Source organism: Diospyros lotus, chromosome 4, assembly GCF_014633365.1.
Source record: "Diospyros lotus cultivar Yz01 chromosome 4, ASM1463336v1, whole genome shotgun sequence".
In the NCBI taxonomy this organism is placed as follows: Eukaryota; Viridiplantae; Streptophyta; class Magnoliopsida; order Ericales; family Ebenaceae; genus Diospyros; species Diospyros lotus.
The window spans coordinates 7,737,798-7,760,164 of record NC_068341.1 but is presented as its reverse complement, the minus strand read 5'-3'; the positions used below and the strand labels follow the sequence as shown (position 1 = coordinate 7,760,164).

Sequence of the window (22,367 nt, the reverse complement as noted above, 5' to 3'; positions counted from 1 at the left end):
TATCCCATAGCTTGATAATTAGAGTTGCAGTGTGATATGACCAATTATTTAAAGTCATGATGTTAGTTTGCTTTGAGTAATAGATCATTCTCTTGTGGTGGGTGTTAGTGTTGTGTGCTTTGATACTAGATTTGGATGACATCTAGTGAGTTTGTTTGTAATGCATTAATTGTATTTATATATAAATTTATAAAAGACGATATTTTCTTTATTCATATTTTCTCCAATCAATTATATGAATGAGTTTCTAGATCTTATATGTAAGAATCTTATTTCCAAGGTGTTGAGACGATGTGACAGAATTCTCTAGTAACAAAATTTCTTAAACTATTCCTAGTTTTTAGATTCTTTGGATGGGGACTCTAATTAATCAAGTATGGACTAACACAAGGGTTACTACCTCGTTCGGTATGGAGATACAGATAGGATGATGGTGTGTCATGCATCATATGATATGAGATGTCGCTAGTAAACTTGTGGGTGGTCGTTGGGAACGATCAGTCGAATGTGATGTCGATGACTGACCACATGACCTGGTGGATAATAGCCATGTCATCAAGTTGCAATGGTGTGATGATTCTTTGTAACACCCCGTTCTCCCAGAAAGGCGTTACGTAACGTAAGCTTCCGAGGATATAAATTTTTTTTCCAAATAAAAACTCATCACAAAAATCGTTCCTCGAAAATCCCGTTACACCTTCTCAGTATATCAACTATAAACCATCAATAAACTGAGACAGGTTCACCAACACAAATGCGGAAACTAGATCGAAACCTTAACAGGTCATAACTGAAACCACTTTATTTATAATATAAAGTCAAACCAACATTTACAAGATCCTCAAAATAAACAACATTATTGAAAGCGACATATTACAAGCTATCAACTAATCGCCATCACTCCTCGACAATTCCCTTTCCTTTCGCACCGCTGCTTTCACCTAAAACGTTTGAATATTCTAGCGACATAGTCCAAATTAGATGATGAATTATCCAAGTGAGAGTTCAAAATCACATTTTTCATGAATGAATACAAGACATGAAATAAACCATTACACCCGGTAAGCCCTAGCCCAAGAGAATCCCCAGCGCTTAACTCTATCACGGGAAAAGAGCAATCTCTCTAAAAGCTATGCCACCATACCGACTCGACGACAAGACGACGCAACGCAATTCTAGCTTAAATGGGGCTGCCAACGCATCTCACCAAATTACGTTCTCACTTTAAGCATTCAGGAACCACCATACAATCCCAATTCCAAAATTTCACATGGACCACCTAGTCATCCTAGTGCAACTTCCCTGGCTAAACGGCTTGGCACGGAAACCAAGGTGGCTATCCTGACATGCTCATCAGCATCAGATACCCCTATTATTCCGTCACGCCCTTGGAAAATTACGACTACACTATCCAGACAACATCCTAAGCTGACATCCCACATGAACAACACAGTATGGACCACCTAGTCGTCCTAGTGCAACTTCCCTGACCAAACGGTACTCTGGCACGGAAACCAATGCGGCTATCTTGACATGCACACCAGCACCGGATACCCTTATTATTCCGTCACACCTTTGAAGAATTATAGCTACACTATCCAAACAACATCTTAGGCTGACATTCCATACGAACCCACAAAACACAAGACAATGCCATATATCACAATTCCATGCATCATATAAACAACGTTTTATAAAATGCAATGCACAAGTTCAAAACGTTTAAGGACGAACCTCCCTCATAAAATCAACCATCACCGATTTTCGTTTGCATGCAACAAAACCATTTTGCATGAAATCACACACATGTTCAGATGGAACCAACACAATAAATCAAGTTTTAGGGGTGAACACTTACCTCGAACGAAACTCAGAACACCTTGAATTTTGTGCCCAACCTCGACTTTTGTGTAACTCCTCAAGTATTTTGATCAAACCACTTTCTTACACGCCTTCACGCGCTGCCCAAGTGCTCTGCGCGTGTGATGCTTCGCATATACTTAAAAAGCCATCTATCTACTAAACTCGAAGCACTCTTGTCTAGCACGAACTTCTCACAATTTCGAATGAGAAACCTTTAGCCATGAACCCTTATTTATAGGTTTTGAAAACTTAGTCACTAATAAACATATATTCTGCAATCATTTCAAATCTTTCAAAATCTTTTCCAATCATTCCAAATCTTTCTAAGATCTTCTGCAATCATTGTAAATCTTCCAAGATATTATATAATCATTACCAAATCTTCTAAGATATTCTGCAATCATTCTAAATCTTTCAAAATATTATATAATCATTACCAAATCTTCTAAGATATTCTAAATCTTCTAAAATTTTCTGCAATCATTCTTATCTAAATCAAATCTTATCCAATCAAATCTTATCCTTAAAGTCATCATTAGCTTTCATCTTATCTCTAACGTTATCAAGAGACTTCATCTTATCTCTAAGGTCATCATGAGACTTCATCCTTATCTCTAAAGTCATTTATGAGACTTTTCCTGAATCTCCCAAATGCCCCTAGTAAAAAGATTTCAAGAATTACACTTTGGCCCGAACTTTTGGATAATTGCATTTAGACCCTTTTCAACATGGTCCATGGACTAATTTTTATTTGCATTTTAGTCCCTAAAAATGGACTAATTACGCTAATGACCCTAATTTTTAGGTAAATTACACTTTTACCCAAAACCTCAAAAATTATGATTTTACCCTTAGCTCAGAAATTAAACTTTTATATCTAAATATCCACAATCCCTTAAAACATCCTATTTCCTCAAATATTTGAATATAAAAATCTCGAGTATTACATCCTTTACGATCATTCGATTTTCTCAACCCGATAGATAGTTGTACCAGAAATGGTTCCTGATCCAACTTCTTTTGATGCCTAAAATCATAACTCGTATTACTCATCATTACCATACTATTTCCCTTAAAAATCTAAGGTCTAGGGTACTCCCTCCGGTCGATTCGGCAATTAATTAACTAAATTCTCAAACTGATTTTCAGTTTCTTGAACTTACTTAACACTTTGCAACATGGGGTATTACATTCTTAGACTTGAATCATCACGTTTGTTTTGTGTATTGGCGTGCGAGATTTGCTAATAAGCCGAACCATCCAATTGGAATGTAGAAATATTCATCTATATGGTTCTGTATTACTGGTATATAGAGACAAATGTTGGGAACAAGATCTATCGCCCTCATCCGTATTTGATGGGGTGATCGTCTTATGTGATCTACTATTGATATGATGGAACAGTTCCTGACCAAGACAAATTAAATGTTAGGAAATGTGTTTCTTGTGGTGTCATCTAATCACATTAATGAGGTCTGACACATAATTACTGAGTTTGTGAGTTTGTCACTCCATGATTCTCGCTCAATCAGGACATTAAGTGATAGAATGATTATTACACACGATAATCATCAATTGTAATAGGTTCACTTGATGTGAAACTTCACTACCACCTATATTGTTCTGAACCGTTGCTAGGCGCTATTCAGGAACTCTCGGAACGTCGTCGGGATTTGGAGAAGTTCTGATAAGGGGTCATGGAATTAACCGATACCGAAAAGGGTTTTAGTGTTATCTAATTGCTAACGGGTAGTAAAGCTAGAAAGTCTCACACCATATAGTGTTACATTTGGTATCGACATCAAGTGCACAATATGTCTCTAGAAATGAATGTTTAAAAGTTTACTCTTGACCCCTTATGCCAATAGTGCATAGTATACAGTAATAATGCATAGTATATAGTGTGAAATCAATTATTGATTGAATAGTAAGAAGCGACAGATTGCAAATAGTGCATAGTGATAGTGCACAGTGTATTATGCATAATGAAATTAATTATTAATTGCATAGTAAAATCAATTATTGATTGCACAGTAACTAAGGGCGACAGACGTTAGAATGAATGAAATTGGGAAAAGAAAAAAAAAGAAAGATGAGAGGAAAATTTAATAAATAAAAGGGCAAGGCCTTTACTCTATTTTCTCTCTCATTTACACGTTTCTACTTCATCTTCTTCTTCTAAAAAATATTCTGCTGCCACATAAATATTTTGTGTGAAGGTCACGTATAAAATTTTGAGACACAAGCACCGGTGATACGCAGATTCTTTGTGTCTAGCACAATAAGAGATGATTGGAACAGTACCCTACTACATACTAGATGTGGACAGACTAAAACTACCACAACATGAGGTAGATACGGTCTCAGTAGATAAAACGTTTATGTATCCCAACCTTACATCAGACAATAAGTATATATTTATTTATGTAATCAATTGTTGAATAAACGCGTTGATTAAATACCCAATCTCTGTATAGTGTGTATATTATATTTTATTACGTGTATTTGATATATAATAAAAAAATTATTTTTGTTTGTACCGTTATACTAGTAATTCTCTTCAATGGGATCGTAGATAAGGTTATTGAGCCAAATCATGTTAATTTTTTACGTGGTGGAGTCATGATTAAGGATCATAAATCTTGAACCTATGAAGAGTGGTGTCCATACACTAGAATTGAGTAGTATCATACCCAATTGGAAATTTGTAAGGCTTGAGAAATTAAGGCAAAAATTAAATATGATAAAAAATTTGATTGAGGGATGAATTGTTAAATAATACTAAGTTTCAATAAGAAATTAATCGAATCCCTAAATAAAAAATTGGTCGAACTATCTCTTAAATTCAATTGGCAATGATGCTCAATAATGTTTCATTTTCTTTCATTGATAAAAGCTCAATATGACCTGACCCGTGAACTTTTTACAACATATTACTTTAGTTCTGGTATTTTTTTCAAGCTGAAATTCACTATGTATTGTACAAATCAATTTATTTTAATTAGATGATGACTAAATGGTTGGTCATAGAGTTAAAGTAGAAGGGTCAAGGTTGACCAATTCATAAAACATAGAAGTGTATTTAGTCAAAAAAAATAAGTGATGAAGTGACAAATCACAAAAATTTGGGGGACAAATTGAGATTTTATCCTAAATTCATTTAATATATTTGTATTATTATTATTTTTTTAATTCAAAATACATAGAATAGAATTGTATAAAAGTTGTACAGTGTTTACCTAATTCAAAAAATATAGAGAATTATACCGCCACGCCACGGGGAAGACGACGGCGAGACAACGTGGAGGCCGGGGAGGAGGAGCACTGTTCGAAGCTTCTCGATGCAATCACTGTCCGCCATCTTGGGGTTTTGCTTTCCGCTCCTCCGCCGATCACGATATTAACAGCTATTGATTGCTGACGATCGCAATCTAATTCTACTTTGTACCTTCGTAGCTACGTTCCATACACTATTCGAAATCAGGTATTGCGAACTGAATCACGTGATTTCATGCTTCTTCAATACCGCCGGGTTAGGGGGTGAGCTTTGTGGAGATCTCGGCGTCCATGTGCTCTCTTTGATTGAATTTTTCATTGTGTGCGTAGATCCCTTGAATTGAGGCGAACAAGATTAAGATTTCTCCTTAAATTTTGAAATTCAGTCTCTGGAAGAGAATGAGATTGAGATTGAGATTGAGATTGATTGTTTTCCTCTTAAATTGTCGTAGTTCTGGAATATGAAAGGAGTTTCTCTCTGTTCGAGGTTTTTTTGTTTCTTTCTTTTCCTTTTTCGTCATGCTATATGTGAATTCAATGGAGATTCTACTTGTTGAACGAAGCTCATTATCTGGTGCAGTGACTATTTAAAAGTAGGGTTGTTTTTTCTTGCCTGCGCCAGTGCATGATATAAATCTGTTGTTGCAAGGGAACTTTTTTGTTCTGGGAGGCACTTCGGTATCAGTTTTGGGTAGATAGTGTTTCTTTTGTTCTAAGGTTGGCTAAACTTGACTTTGCTGCCAAGTGTAGCTTACGGGTTTTCAAAAATGCCATTACAATTTATTACTTTTATGTGGGTTGAAGTTGATTTACCAGCATAATTTTTTTTACTTTCCCGGTAATCTATCGTTGCTTCAGTATGTTTCAACCCTGGAAATAATGTCAAGTCTTTGAATTTCAGGGTAATTGCCATTTGTGTTTTATTCTCAGGTTGTTTCAAGGTAATCAGCTGCAGAATTGATAGATGTGCAATGCAAAGAACAAGCAAAACTCTTCTTTGCAGAAGAGTTCTGCAGAAAGCAATTTGCAGAAGGAATAGATTCTATACCCTTTCTTTGTCTCTGCTTATTTTTCTGTGGGGGCTTGTCTTTCTCCTGAACATATGGATAAGTCGTGGTGATGGTTACAATGGTCAGTCTTCACTGAACTTATTATCTATATTTATCTTTTTACTGGAATTTTTTTATTAGTTTTTTCTGTCCATGCCTGTGCATATTAGTTCTAATTTTTTCCTTGCAACCATGAATAATATAGGAGAAAATATCAATACATTTGTACATGATTCTTGTACTGATGTAGAGAGGTTATCTGGATTATTTCTTTGACTTTGTCATGCTTTTGATTGGTAGAAGTCCAGAATTCATAAATAAAATCAATCATGAAGTAGTGTCTCTCCCTCCCGCCCTCCCAAGGTCATCATCATATTGTACATTGTACAGCCTATGGGTACTGGAAGAATGTCTTATTTTCTGGAGTTCCTTGGCAGTGAAAAATGATCAAGTTAATGGCTAGTGACTGGATTAGGAAAATTTCCCTGTTTTTGTTCTTTCCCTTTAAACATGGAACGTAAGGGAGGGTCTGGAGTTAGGCATGATGAACGGACCTGAGAGTTTCCTGAATGAACAGTCTGATTTGCACCACAAGTCCTATTGTGTTTTTCCACTATATAATTGTTTAAATCATGGCTTTTGTTATATATATATATATATTTATGAGAGAGACTAGACTAAGATGGTTTGATCATGTGAGAAAGAAACCAAGAGACGCTCATGTGAAAAGAGTTGATGAAATGGAACAACTAGTCAAAAAAAGAGGTAGAGGCAGACCCAAGAAGATTTTGGGAGAAATATTAAAGTTTAATATAAAATGAATGGGTCTAAATGAAGATATAACAAAAAACAGAAATAATGGAAATCTAGAATTCATGTAGCCGATCCCACATAGTGGGATAAAGGCTGGATATGTTGTTGTTATTGTTTATATATATATAGACACACATCTGTACTTTCTTTTTGAACTTACTTCGACACACATCTTTAATCTTGTTTAACATTACATGATTGCTATTACTCGAAGGCTTCTAGGCTGGCCATGCGGTTGTAATTTCCTCTAAATAGCTCTTCATGTGTTTCAATTTGATTTAGATGGATCTAGAGAATTTCCTGCTGGTGAAAAAGCTTGGGATGTAGATAACCTTGGACTTAGTGAGGCCTTTTGTTCTGTTGGTGAAAGCCCATTGAATTTTTATTCTGAGTCTGATGAGAGTTTCTGCACAAATGGGTATAAGACCAAGTATACTAGTAGCAAACCAGAAGTTGGTGAAGGAAGTTTAAATTATCTTGCAGTTGCTGAAGAGCAAGCTGAAGTGGGGAACACTGATTTGGTTGAAAAATCTGCAAGAGATGCTTCTAAAGATGATAGGCCATCTCATGCTGTGCTTCTGGGTCTTGATGAATTCAGGAGCAAAGCACTTAACTCAAAGAGAAAATCTCTAACTGGTCATGTTGGAAGCATAACACAGAGAGTGGAGCCTGGTGGCAAAGAGTACAATTACGCTTCCATTTCAAAGGGAGCCAAGGTCTTGGCATATAATAAGGAAGCCAAGGGTGCATCAAATATCTTATGCAGAGACAAGGACAAGTATTTACGGAGCCCATGTTCTGCTGAGGAGAAATTTGTTGTTATAGAACTTTCAGAAGAAACATTAGTGGATACAATTGAAATAGCAAATTTTGAGCATCACTCATCTAATTTGAAGAATTTTGAGCTACTTGGGAGCTTGACCTATCCCACTGATACATGGGTTGGACTTGGTAATTTCACTTCTGACAATGTTAAGCAAGCCCAAAGATTTGTTCTTCAGGAGCCAAAATGGGTGAGATACCTTAAGTTGAATCTTCTGTCACATTACGGTTCAGAGTTCTACTGCACGCTTAGTCTTGTGGAAGTGTATGGAGTTGATGCTGTAGAGAGGATGCTCGAGGATCTCATTTCTGTTCAGGATAATTTGTTTGTGTCCAAGGAACAAAGTGAGGAGCAGAAATCAATATCCCCCATGCCAGCGTCCAATGAGGTTGATCTTAATCCAAATACTGATGTTGAAGAGGCAAATGATCCAGCACTTGAGGGCTCTGATTTGAAACATGGGGTTTCTAAAACTAATGTGCCTGATCCAGTTGAAGAAATACGTCATCAGCAGATTGGAAGAATGCCTGGGGACACTGTTCTTAAAATACTACTGCAGAAAGTTAGGAGTTTGGATTTAAATTTGCCAGTTTTGGAGCGGTACGTGGAGGAACTAAATTCCAGGTATGGCAATGTTTTCAAAGAATTTGAGGAAGAAATAGTAGAACAAGATGTCATTCTGGAGAAGCTCAGACTGGAGATGAAAAGTTATAGGGACAGCAAGGAGGTCATGGTAGGTGGATTTCTTGCTGCATCAGTTTTTTCTGGTCATGCTGTCAATTAATAAGTTATTGATGCTTTGGCATGTTCTGCAACATTTTTGTTGCTTTTGCAGAGCAAAGATGTTGCTGATCTTATTTCATGGAAATCTCTCTTTTCTGCGCAGCTGGATAATATTCTTAGGGATAATGTTATTCTCAGGTTTCTTTCTTGCCTTTCTCTTATTTTTAGTTTGATATGGCATCATTATTCTTCTAAGTGGGTAGAGTATGCCACAGTTATTTTACTTGGGACTTTGACATGAGCATCGAGTTTGGTTGTATGACTATATGTTGATCTGTTTAAACCCTTGACCTTAGGATACAACCATGTAGTTGTGTTGTGTGTTACATGGAGATTTTGTGAATATTGAAATATACTATGAATTTTTAGTAATGATGATGTTAATGTGTAGAAATAGACTTTAAATTAAATTGAATCTAGAGGGAAAAAAAAAAAAAAGGAGATTTATATTTCTCATCTTTGCAAGAGCTTCCAAAATTTTCAATATTGAACTGACCCATTGACGGCCCTACTTGGTCAGTAGGGACCCCATTGGCTCAGGAGGTCAAGGTACTATATGAGCAGAGAAGTCAGTCTACTACCTCACCAGAGCTAAGGAGCTGAGTATAGATATTCACCCATTGAATCTTTAGCCATCAATTGAAACGTAGCCCTGGTTTTCAAACCAAGGCACTACTTATTGCAAAATACTTGGGCAAACTTAGAGTATGGGCATACACTCAATGGCCCAAATTTGACCACCTTACACAAAACATCTAGGTTTGGTTAAAGAATTTGCTAAATAAAAATAAAACAAAAAGTTACTTAGCCAAATCTGGATGTGTTGTGTGACAGCCAAATATATGCCGTCGGGTGTGGGGGGCCCACCAGTGTGCCCAAGTATTTTCCATCCTTACTAGCTTTCTCCATAGATCTAATGACCAAATGTGATTCTGCCCGTTACCTATTTTGCCAAAGAAACTTTGGCGGGGGGTTGTGACAGAATTGTTTGGAGTGGCTTTTTACTGTTGCTGGTTTCAGCTGTCATTTAAAGCATCAAAAAATACATAACAACCTTTGTTTTTGCGTTTTAGTGCACCTGTGATCCTTTCTTGCTCCGCTGCTTTTGGGAATGCCATCTCTGATACTAACTACTGCATGTAAATGCAGGTTGGAGGTTGAAAAGGTTCGAGCGGGTCAAATGCAAATGGAGAATAAAGGAATTATAATATTTCTCGTGTGCTTAATTTTTGGATCGGTAGCGCTTGCAAAAGTATTCTTCGATATAGTGTTGAACTTTTGTAGATCGGAACCCGGGAAATTTTGTAAGATTGGTTCATCCTGGTTGTGTCTATTGCTGAGTTGTATCATCGTTATTGTCATCCTCTCATTGTAATTATGTATAATAGACATATCAGTTTGTCTTAAGTTGCCTGGATCCTTTCATTCTTAATGATTAAATGTTGTATCGTCTCAAGGGCAAACTAACCTGGATCCTCAGTTATTTGTGGCTCAGCTCCCATCAAGTCCGATGGATCGGTGCCTTTCAACTCATATCATTGCAATGTTAAGCTAGAAGGAAAGATTTCAAGCCGTGGAATCACTTAATCCTTTCATGGCAACATGTTAGTCTCTTTCCAACTCTTTGTGCCTTAGAAACGGCTCGAAAAAGGTTTTAAACTGTTTTTTACGTTTTTAAAATGAAAAATGAGTGCCTTAAAAACGGCTCGAAAAAAGTTTTAAACTGTTTTTTACATTTTTTAAATGAAAAACGATTCAGAGACACCAAAAGGACATCTTCAAACCGTTTTTGTAATCTTTTCACGGCAACATGTTAGTCTCTTTTCCACTCTTTGTGCCTTAGAAAATAAAATTTTTTTTTATTTAAAATTTTATTAAATAATTGAATCCTTCAATTAAAAAATAAAAAACCTAAGGAGATGTTCAATCGTAAAAAATATTTTTTATTTTTTATTAAAAATTAATGTTATGACCTTTTAAAACATAAAAATTATGACATTTTTAATTATAAAATTAAAGTACATTTTTTAAAACTCAAGGCAAACTTAATTTTTTTAATTTTATAACTTTATACTAGAAATTAGAAAATATCTTTCTCTATGTTACCTAAATTTTTTAAAGATGAATGCCATGCCTTTTAAAAATTAAAAAATATTTTCTATAACAAAATGAAGGGCTTATATTGTGCTTTGATCTGCTAAAAGTAGAGAATTCTATAGCAGTTGCAGTATTATGATTTGTGCAGCATTATGCGTACCATCTTTATACCACTTCATTAACATATAATATTATGATGATAAACGCCCAATTAGCATGATAGTGTCTAGAAATGGACTGCAAGTTGCTGGTGCAGGATATCAGCAAAATACAACTTTCCCCAAGAAGATTTAAGCACAGTTAAAAGCAACAACCCGCATTCTAACAAGCCCCCGCTTTTAAGACAACACACAAGGCGGCAACTGGTACTCAACTCGGGCACAATTTTTCTCTAGGGGCATTCCAAAATATTCATCAATCCATAAGAAAGTTCCAGCTGAGAGGATTGTCAAAGAGTATCCAGCAGCTAACTTATCTTCAAAAGTGAGAATGCAACAAAGAGGCATGAGCTTGATATTTTACAGCAACAGCTTCATTTATCCCATTCCGAATCCAAGAGCCGACGTGGGGCAGCTTTTGATGGATCTTCAGGCATCATATTATTAGGCCGCTGATTAGTGTACCGGTCCCAACCCATCAGGTGGGGCAAAGCAAACTGCAGAAGGAAAGTCAAATTATTAGCTATTAAGACATATATTCGACACAAATGCAGATAGACCACGCGTAATCCAGGAGCAGAGAGTGTAGGAGAGACTCGGAACAGTCTTAAACACTGCATCCAGGTACTATCATAGACCAGGTGAAAGAGCCAATACAACTACCAGCGCAACTCATGCATGTCTACTTCCGCATGTCTCAACACTATTCCCATATCTACTGCTGCATATCTCAACATGATTGATCAATATGCTATATCTCCCACATGGAGAAGTAAGTCTTTGTTTACTTTACCCCACTATTTGCAATGAAAAACAGCTAAACAAAACAAACCAGGAAAACGTTTAAGGCACGTTTAGATGCACTACTCTTACAATTTTCCAATTTCTGTTTTCAAAAAATTTTGAAAATAAAAAAAGAAAGGGGATAACTGTTTCCATTTTCACAGAAAGTAAAAATGTTTTGAAACTTCAGGAAAACAGATGACAAAATACCATAAAGATGGTCCAATGGTTTCCATTTCGTTCACATTTTGTTTCCTCTCCCCTCCCCACAAATCTGCTCTCTCCCATGACCTGCAAAATTACCAGCCACCCAGCCCACCCCTATCAGGCAACCTCCCTTTTCACAAGTATCCAGAAGCCAAACGTCGTTGGGGTAACACATCTAGCTTCAAAGGCTGTTAGCCCTCAGAGATAGTAATAACCAAACAATGCACAAGCAGAACCAACAAAAAAAAAAAAAATCAACATCCAAGGCGCAAGGTGCACTGAAGCACAAATTAGTACTTCAGGCCTAGGCGCAAGGTGAAGCACAAGCCTCAAGCACATGAGGCGCATATTAATTCAAAATGTTTGTAAAATACTTATATGCTATTCTTTTCTATATGTGTACCTATAAGAAGATAAATGCAAATTCATAAAATCATAAATGAGAAATAATCAACCCTATAATAATAACTAACATTATTGTGGAAAAACAATTAGTTTCTTCAAAATTGGAGATTAATGAAAATAAAGAATTATAACAAAACACACTGCAAAAAACAATAACATGAAAACAATTAAGTTTTTTTTAATTTCTTTTGTAATTAGAAGAAAGAAAAGAAAAATTACAACAGAACACAGCAAAAACAGTTACAGAAAAACAATTAGTTTCTTTTAAAGTGCAAAAGAAATTAGAAGAGAGAAAAAAATCAATAGAGCACATAATGAAAACATTTGTTTCTTAGCAATTATCTTCTTCTAAATTGCAACATAAATTAGAAGAAAGGAGAAGAAATAGAGTAGAACATACAGCAAAAACAATTACAACAAAGAAATAGTTTTTTTGTAAATTGCAAAAGAAATCAGAAGAAAGAAAAAAAAATGAAGCAAAACTCAAGCATGAGTAGTTCTTTAGCGAGTGACCACTGCCAAAGGATCTCAGTGAGTGGGAGATCCGACAAACCTCCAACTTACACTACTAAGTTCATCTCTCACCAATATACAAGAATATGCAATCAAATTAACAAAAAATAAGATCTAAGGTAACAAATGGACAAGAAATAGGGTTTTAATACTTATATATACAAGGCATGCACCTTGCGCCTTGCATGAGGTGCACGCCTAGGAAGCAGGCTCAGGCCTTTGACAATTATGTTTACATAACTATTCACGCCTAGGAAAGAAGGCTCAGGCCTCAAAAAACATGACTTTTATTAGCCACAAACTATTCACATAACTATCTTTTGCATTGACCATCTTCATCATGGTCCCTGGATGATCAATTGCTCTTTATTTTTTTAAGAGGGAGGAAATCTGAGCAGTGCAACTAATCAAGATTAGTCTACTACAGAACTCTGCATTCGTTACATAAAATAAAAAAATAAAAAATACACAAGGAGCATCTATCATCTTAAAGAGGGAAGTGAAGCAACAATTTGTCATACACTGAAAGCTGTGCGCATCACTGCAAACTCAGCAGTACTGACAGGAACTGTAAGACGATCATTGGTTTTTAGGATATTATTGACAACACCTGCCAAAAATTGCAAGTTTCATGAGAACTTGGTCAGCTATTTCCATAATGGTCAGCTATTTCCACAAGAATCAGAACTTCAAGTTCAGGAATGCATTATGCATTCATGCCATAACAACATATCCCATAACCTCTATGTAGGATGTTTCTCACTTATATAAAACACCAAATCATCACACTTTGGATGCATGTTAAACAATCATCAAATTGTTTTCTTAAATAGGAATACTAGCTTCCAACTACAATGACAACATATAAGAGTAATGGTTTTGAGCGGCCAATACTGCTCTCAAATTCCCATAACTGTAACAATATTGGCATTTGTTCTTTTTCATACTTTATTTGGAATCAATAAGAAACATAGGAAGGCAATGGCATAACATTCATGTTGGTACCAGCTCAAACTCTTTGGTCAAGTGGCTAATAAACATGCATAGATTTACAGGAAGACCTAGGCTCAAGTCTAATCACATGTCTTGCTTCCCATTTTCTTCCTTAGCCACCCATTTCATTAATGTTTATGTATCCCATATGTATCAATTTCTGTTCTCTCTCTATGTAAAAGGGGGGGATCACACATGAGGAAGGGCATGAAAGCTTTATACAAATTATTAGACCACTCACTGACAACTTTAAGCTTTTCATGCTACTAGTCACTTGGAAGTAAATTTCAAAAGGAAGAAATAAAAATAAGGTAATATAAAATATGGCTACATCAATGAAAATGACGTTTAATAGTTTGCGGTTTTCTCTTAAGTCTCTCCAAGGATAAGCATACCTCCTGCAGATATGAATAATACCATCTGCAGATTTATTGTGTTAGAATAATTTCATAATCACATTTTTTGCAACTGTAACCTAATAAAAACCTCCTTAAAACAATTTAACACTCAACAGCAACAATTTTACTGGAAATGCATAAAATGATATAGGGAAAACTAAAGATGTATAAAAATGAAACTAATTAAAATGTGTATATTTCATGTTTTGACACAATTTCTAAATGGGCACATCCATTGACGAAAATACTTACTCAATGAAATAAAGTAACCATTATCATGTGGCTTGACTGATAAGCTCTTCCTCACTTGTCCTGCATTACTGTACATGAAACTACTAGCTAAATCTGACAAGTAGCTAAAAGGAGAGCAAAAAAGTAAACCAAAATGGGGAAAAAAAGAAAGCCCTGCGCAATTAAGAAAGAGTACATTTATCCACCAAGAACTACCACTACCAATCATCCACACTATGTAGTGAAAATATAAATAAAATAACAATATTAATAATAATAAAAATTTTGCTATAATATCAAATAAATATAATATATACACAAGTTTAGTAATATTTTCACTTTTGCTTGTTCTCTTCAAATCATTTCATAGAATTCATAATTCATACAATGTTCTCATATATTTACTTCTCTTCTCCAGCATTCCATTTCTTCTTTGGAAACAATTGATCAGCAAAATTTTTGTTCTTTAGAAACCCCAAAATATGGAACATATTAATATTCTAACCCTTTTGTTCACATGCACAAAAAGACTCAGTTTGATAGACATTTGCCAGTACGATTTTTTTGTCCTTTTTAACTGCATTTACTCATGCAGTCCTGTATCTCATGAATATATTTTGGAAAAGAGTGAATAGCTAACAGCCTAGGAAGAAAAGAGATTGCCAAAACATATAAATCGTGCGGGGCCATAATGCTTTAAGAGGCCCTAGGACTTCCAAATCAGTCAGAGAAAGAAATATATGCTTGTGCTCACTGAAAAGAATATACTAGCATTATGGCGCACGCCACATAAAATAAATGCAAGAGTTAATGTGGCATTGCAATAAAAAGCTTTTGAGTGAAGAAAATAGTTGGTTGTAACAGAGAGAAAGATGACAAAAATAAAACTCTATTTCTTGATTTCCAGGTACAGACACAATCAGAAAGCTTTTGGTTTGTGATAGCAATCAAACATTACAGGGAGTGTATTGTGACAACAGAAATGAGAGCTAAAAAGAATGCTATATGTCAATTTCATGGTGCCACCACATAGGACTGCATTTTGGCAGTGAGCTGCAAGCGGATATAAATTCCAGTATAGCGTAGCGGGTCCCTAAATATCTAGAACATTTGCCAATGTGTCCATTGCCCTGTTGCATTTGGAAAATCAGGAGCTAAATTACAATGGTGTCTCCAATTTAAGGACCCCTTTGAAAATTGCGTGACTTACAGGTCCTCTAAACTTGCAGATAAAAGGAGAAAAAGGGAGGAGAAATCAAATTTGCTCCTGATGTTCACATGTAGAGATAAAAGCACTAAAATGACACAAAAGACTTTATTAAAGTGATTCTCGTTAAATAAACAAAAAGTCCTGTATGTCATGTCTACACACTAAATAATTTCTGCAGTTACCTTGACAACATTGAAGGATCATGAAAGAATTCACAAGAATCTTTTGGGCCCAAACTTATCAAAGATCCAACTTCCGTTGCAGACAAGGCAAACAGCTGCAAATTGTTACTGAAACTGATCAGTAACTTTTAAGACCTTTCAGGTAAAAAATGTATATCAGCCCAAAATGATCCATTAAAGCTTGTTTCAAGTAATGCTAATTGTACATTAGATTTTCAAGGCAACTGTAGGACATGAAATAGTCCAAGCAGCTTAGGTTTAAGTGACATAGCACAACTACAAATCTATAAAGGATTCCAGTCAGCATTTCTTGATAAGATTTTCAAAGTAATTTATATTTTACAATATTGCATATTCATTGTGAATGTTTAACTAAGGTAAATGATAATACATTCAGCAAAACAAAACTAAGAATTACCAAAGCATACATGCAAAAGAAGGTGCAATTTTACCTGCCTCTTTTCCCAGTCATACTTGCGCTCTCCAACGGCAGGCCAAAATCTCAACATAATACTGCCCTGGCGATCAACTTTAAGACCTCCAGACTGTGCAAAACAAAAATTAATGATAGGAGCAGATAATTATGTAGGTAAATAAATATATGTAATCCCTCCTTCTCGCCATCCCTTTTCCTCTCTTGGTGTCTATACAATCACACAATAATTTGAAATGTAATCATACATTCATTTTAGTGAATTTTGGGAGAACGGGGGTAGCAGAAAGTGCAGCTTTGCCTTTGTAAACAGAATAAGGAGCAAATATTCGGCTTGCAAATTTCCCTGAAGGCCCATAGGAAAGCAGGATAAAAAAAAAACACCAATCAGGCACTGATGAATATACAGAAACCAAGATAGAAAGAAAAGTGGGAAAGGAAAGCAAGGGATAGAAGATCAGGGTGAAGAATGTTTGTTCAAATGTAAATACCATCAGCAGAAAAGGTTTCTATAGCAGTAGAAATGCCAGCATGAGAGATAAGACGGTGCAATGATAAAGCATCCCTCACATCTTTTACAGACAGCTTCCTTAGAGACAATTGATCCCTGTTTTGACAGGAAATTGATATTTATCAGAAAGAAATCAGCCAAAAAGATTGATGAGAATTTAAATCCAAGACCATTTCAGCCAAAATCTAAGTCCATAGTTCCTGAACGCATTCAAAATTATTCAAGTATGATCCTCCTTTCTATTTAATAACTATTCACATAAAGAAAAATAATGTAGTCAAGATACCATAACGGGCAACCAATATTGATGACCCTGCCTAGAAGTGACCTGCCATGGCCTAACCCAACACCACAAGGTGCAAGTAAATCTAAAACCTTCATAGCAGAATTGCATGAGGCAAGAATTGTTGTAGCCATGACCATACATGATGGGAAATCAAATAGGAGTAAATCTCTGACCACTTTGTAGCACCTCAATGATGGCTTGAATTGATTGCACACAAAAAATGATTTAATGACCCTGCCATAGATTTGATGCCTGATATTTGAATTAATTACCACCATAATTCACCACCTCACTGGCCTATCTCTTTTATTTTCCCACAAAATCACTCCTAATTTTTCTTTTCTCTTTTTGTAACTGTAAAAGCACAAAGTGATATTTTAACCACAGAGGTACCAAGGGGGTGCCACCTGCATAGAAATATAAATGCCAAACATCAAAGGGCTTAAGGCAAGCAAGATAAAATGCAAAAAGTTTAGTCAAAGATGGATTTGACTGCTCAATACCCAACTATACAAAAAGAATGAAAAACTAATAACCACAGACCTCTGGCAAATCTAGAGTGAATGGGCAGATGAATGACCAATTCCACATCTGATGCAAATAGTGACAGCAAAAATAGCACAAACACAACAAGGATGTAGTGTTGAAACAATGGACAGCAAATAACACACTTAAATAGCTGAGATCACACCTCTTTAGTCCTAGAACAGCCGAGTAGCGGCAGCTTCTTGCTAGCCTCTCGCGCCTACGGCAGCGGTGGAGGGATTGGTAGGCGCTGCAGGGTCGAATCCTCAAAACCCAAGCCTCCAAATCTTCGAAACCCTAGCTGGTTTGGAACTGAAACTCCCTGCATAGGCTTCTGTCTTCAAAATGCTGAAAAGTCCCCTAAGTGGCTGGGAGACCCTTTTATTTATAGCAGACCTCGAGCTTCCAAGGGAAGCCAACTTCTATCTCTTCAAGCTTCCAAGAGAAGCCAACTCCCATTTTGCAAATAACTCCCCCTAAAAGTCACTAATCTTTAGGAAACCCAACAAAATATTTGATCTTACAAAAAGACACCCCAAAATTAACTTTCACCAAAATATGCCCCCCAAAAGATGAAAATTACATAAATACCCCTACCCAATTAGAGAAAACACATGAAAATAAAAACTATGTACAGGATTGCATCAACATCTTCCTTGAAAATGTAGACCCAGTTATATCGATCTCCATTTTAGTAACCAGAGGTAGGAGTACTTCCTCAGGCTACTTCTGCAAGCACCAAAAACAAAATAAAGGACAACCCTGGAGGGGTTGCAGCACCAATCCCACCCCCCCCCCCCCCCCCCCCCCCAAAAAAAAAAAAAAATTAAAGAAGAACTCTCCTACTCATCTGGGGCCTTGTACATATTTTTATCTTAAAGTTACAGTCTATTCACTCACATAAGCTAATTCTCATTATGGTCGCAAGGGGCACCCAAAAGTACAAATTCTAAAAACATAATGGTCATCCCTTCTCAAGCAAGTACTCACCAGAGAACCTCCCCAGGCTGCCTCTTGCCACCTGAGACAAATTCAGATAGGTATCTCCAATACCTCATCTCTGCAACTCAAATGACTACAAAAGAAAGCCCTCACACTACTGCTTACCATAAAATAAATGGAACATCAGAAATCCAACCATCTTCTTTAAATTCCTTTCCAAGGTCACCATAAGACATCAAATCCACCAAAAAAAACTCCAATCTTCCAAGTCATACCATATCCATAAATCAACAGTCACCGTGCTTCTCTAAAGTCCACCCTATCCAAAGCATGTCAAGTCATTTTCCTAAAAACAAAGCAACTGAAGAGTTCAAATTCCCTCCCTCATTAAGGGGGCTGCACACCACATTCAAGATCCAAAATCACTCATCATTGTCGTCGTCATCATAAAACTTAATAGCACCTACATAAGAATAATGCGTACAGTGGGTCGAACCATATTTTGTAACAACGTAGAAATAATATTAAGAATATATAGCTTCAAACTTTTCATGATTTTTAGGTCCAAGCATCCAAGGGGCATTAGTGCACGAGACTATCTTCTTTGCAAGGGTCAAGGCAAGGTTGTATTTGTATGTAGGCTTCCCAATTTTTTATTTTTTATTTTTTTGGCTGCAAAGAAGTTGTTTCCACAATTTGAACTCATAACCTTCCAGTCACCAGTCACAAAGAAGTACACTAAAAATTGCTATCAAGGCTCGCCCTTGTCAAAATCCAATTTGCAAACCACTTGGAGTCAATTCTCCCTCTCACAAGAGTCTAGACAGCTGAAAATCATAAACACAGCACACAACTCATCAACCCTCACATTCCAACACTACTAATAGAAATTTATGGAAAAGGCATCAGGCACGTGTTTTATCCCTGCTCATACTATTTAAAGCCTCCGCACCTTCCTCAACTTAAAAAAGCCTCTCAAGCCAAGCTCTTTTGGACCTTATGGATAGCCATAAAATCTAAGACTGATAACCATAGATCTTCAATCTCATCCTCTGCCAAATATAAGTAATTATAAAATTCCTTTATCCTAGCAAAAACAGAGTTTGATATCTATTTGCTTTAATGTTATTAGGATTTGATATAAATTTGTTTACTTATATAGTTATACTATTATTTCAAATAGAAAATATTGCATGGCATGGCCATCATTACATTGCAAAATTACAGTTACACATTTGCTGAGATTGTAGCTATCAATTAAATATTTTAGCTATCAATCATTCCAAAGTTATTGCTATCAACATTTTGTCTTAATGTTATTGGAATATGATACATATTTTCTTTAATGTTATCAGGGTTTGATTAATTTGATATAAGTTTGTTTTAATCTTTTCAGAATGGGGGTTTTGTTTTAATGTTACTATAGTTTGATGTATATATTTGTTTTAATGTTATTTAGGATTTGATATATATTTGTTTTTCTTTTCTTAGGTTTTTTTTCTTGGATTTAATCTTTATAGGTTTTGAAATAAAGTATAATCTTTTTTCAATCTTTTTAGGTTTTGAAATGAGTTTTGAATTTTTAAATCTTTTTTCTTGTATTAGGCTTTAATGTTATAAGGCGAAAGAAGCGCACCTTCTCCCTTTAACTGAGGCATGTGCCTCAGCACCTAGGCAGGCACCTCATGGATGGTGTCTCACCTCAGCTGTGTAGGGGCACCCAATAGCTGCAACTGTGTGCACCTCAAGCATCACGCCTAGGCTCATCTTTGACAACTATGATCTAACAGCAAGAAACAGAATCAGCATACTTCAAACAGGACCCTAGATATTTTTTTCCGGCAGCAGTTTCACTCAATGTTCTCTTGGAAGTAACTAAGACTTGCTTCATCTTACTAAACAATACAAACCCTTGGCATGAAGTAAATAGTCAAATACTTACTGATGTCATGGAAAGCTATATTGAAGGGCAATATTATTTCGGAAATCAAACATGCAGATGCAGTAGGCAAGAAAGACATGACTCACAAGAAAATGAATGACATCAAACAAACAGCAAATCCACCTTTCTCAGTAAGAAGAGCAAGCCACCTTTGACCACAGATAAATATCTAACTAGCAAAGACAAGGCATTCCATAGTTACGAACGGACAAACATCAATTAATGAAAAAAGCAACTGTTGCACCAGGCATCTAGTATAAGATGGCGGAGTAATAATTTCAGCTTGCTGCATGATCAAAACCTAACTTCCTGGACAACCCTGGCAGAAACCGCCCAAAAAATAACTAGGGGGAAAAGAAGATTATTGGTGTCATTACTAAACCATATAAGCTTAAAGCACAGATTGTTAGTCCAAACTGTTTAAAGACGAAAACCCCAAATCTCTGACACACAGACTATAAGTGATTCACATTAGACCTTTGTCTGCTTTTCCGAAAGGGGGAAAAACACTTTTCCTCCACGGGACTAAGGCAAATTTATTGCTCAAAGCCCATTATTTGCCAAAAAAAATTCAACCAAAACAAAAGACGAGGAAGAACATCGCGCCGATTAAGAAAATGTAACTTTTTTTTGTAAATGTAAGAAAATGTAACTTAGGGTTCAGCCAACTAGAAATTCTGGTAGTGTAATGAGTTCGCTTTACATGGACTGGAAGAAGAGGCCAACTCGAAATCTACCTGACGCTAGAAGAGAAAAGCTTCAACATCTCAGATTCTCAAGAGTCACAGCGAGACTTCGGCCTTAGAAGTTGACGATTCAGAGGCCGTTTTGCTTCCCTATTGGGCTTTCATTCGAGGGAGAACCGAGCGCCTAAAAAGAGAATGATTTGTTTTATTGCAATAAAGACCCTGGGATTTGCTTGCTCGAAATGATTCGCTCTGATTTCGATTTTTGTCAAAATTATAATTAAATTAAATTTAAATTATAAAAATCAAAACCAAATTATTACTTACTAATGATTTAAGTTCAATTTCAATTTTAACTATAATTTTTTTAATTTAATTCATACTAATAAACAAAAATAAACTCTTACAAATAGCATTCATAAAAAATTTTAATAACTCCACAACAAATAAAGACAAACTTTAATAAAGTTACATTCTTTTTACATAAAGTTACAAATTAACTTCAAACTTTTTAGATAAAATTATTTAATTGATAAAAATAAAAGAATTTAAGATTAGATTTTATTTTTATTTGTTAATTACTTTATAAATATTAAATATTTTATATATTTGTAATGCATTAGTTAAAATACTTGTAAAAAATACATTAGTCAATATACATATTATGTGTATATATAATATATTAAATAAATAAATATATATTATATATATGTATATTCGGTTTGATTACCCACACATTTGGTTTAGGTTCGGTTTGGATTTAGTGAAAACCATAATCAAACCATACCTATTGAAACAGTGTTCGATGTTTTCCCAAACCAAACCATTATCCAATCAAACGATTTTTAACTATGTTGACCGATTCGATTCCCCACGATTTCAGTTGCAATTGCCATCCTTACTTATTGCTAAGATTATCCTTTTCTTAAAAATATCAATTATCTCTCTTTGAAAAATTTATTATTATTATAAATTATTAATTATCGATGAATGACTATTGTAACTCTACAGCCCTAATTTCTCTCTATAAATGTAGGGTTTTGTTTCTTAATTGAACATAGACTTTTTTAAGTAATATTATATTAATATCTTCTATGTAATTTATCTCTATCTCTTTATATCAGTCTCACTGTTAACTTGTTAAAGTTGATTTCACTTTAATACAAATATAATTATATTCAACCATTACCTTTTTTATCTATTTTAAAACATGTTATCAACACGATCTCAAATTTTTGAAACCACGATCTCAAGTTTT

General features: G+C 35.4%; 2 protein-coding genes across 5 annotated transcripts; one reads left to right on the top strand and one right to left on the bottom strand.

Annotated features, from left to right (window-relative positions):
- Positions 1 to 5,122: 5,122 nt before the first annotated feature.
- On the top strand, positions 5,123 to 10,070 carry LOC127800732 (SUN domain-containing protein 4-like). 4 transcript variants are annotated; one of them, XM_052335515.1, is made up of 5 exons: positions 5,123 to 5,347; positions 6,070 to 6,270; positions 7,284 to 8,557; positions 8,660 to 8,745; positions 9,757 to 10,070. In XM_052335515.1, exons 2-5 carry the CDS (start codon positions 6,111 to 6,113, stop codon positions 9,980 to 9,982), a joined length of 1,746 nt encoding a protein of 581 aa, XP_052191475.1. In that variant the 5' UTR covers positions 5,123 to 5,347; positions 6,070 to 6,110; the 3' UTR covers positions 9,983 to 10,070. The 4 variants fall into 4 exon arrangements, with proteins under 4 accessions (XP_052191475.1, XP_052191478.1, XP_052191477.1 ...); XM_052335518.1 differs by having other exon boundaries at positions 6,041 to 6,270; XM_052335517.1 differs by having other exon boundaries at positions 5,123 to 5,403.
- Positions 10,071 to 10,868: 798 nt separating this feature from the next.
- Positions 10,869 to 21,322, bottom strand: LOC127800033 (single-stranded DNA-binding protein WHY2, mitochondrial). Its single transcript, XM_052334422.1, has 8 exons — positions 21,161 to 21,322; positions 16,709 to 16,824; positions 16,466 to 16,563; positions 16,237 to 16,329; positions 15,785 to 15,879; positions 14,414 to 14,481; positions 13,292 to 13,380; positions 10,869 to 11,359 (listed from the first exon to the last, which is right to left on the bottom strand). Exons 1-8 carry the CDS (start codon positions 21,187 to 21,189, stop codon positions 11,237 to 11,239), a joined length of 711 nt encoding a protein of 236 aa, XP_052190382.1. The 5' UTR covers positions 21,190 to 21,322; the 3' UTR covers positions 10,869 to 11,236.
- Positions 21,323 to 22,367: the final 1,045 nt, after the last annotated feature.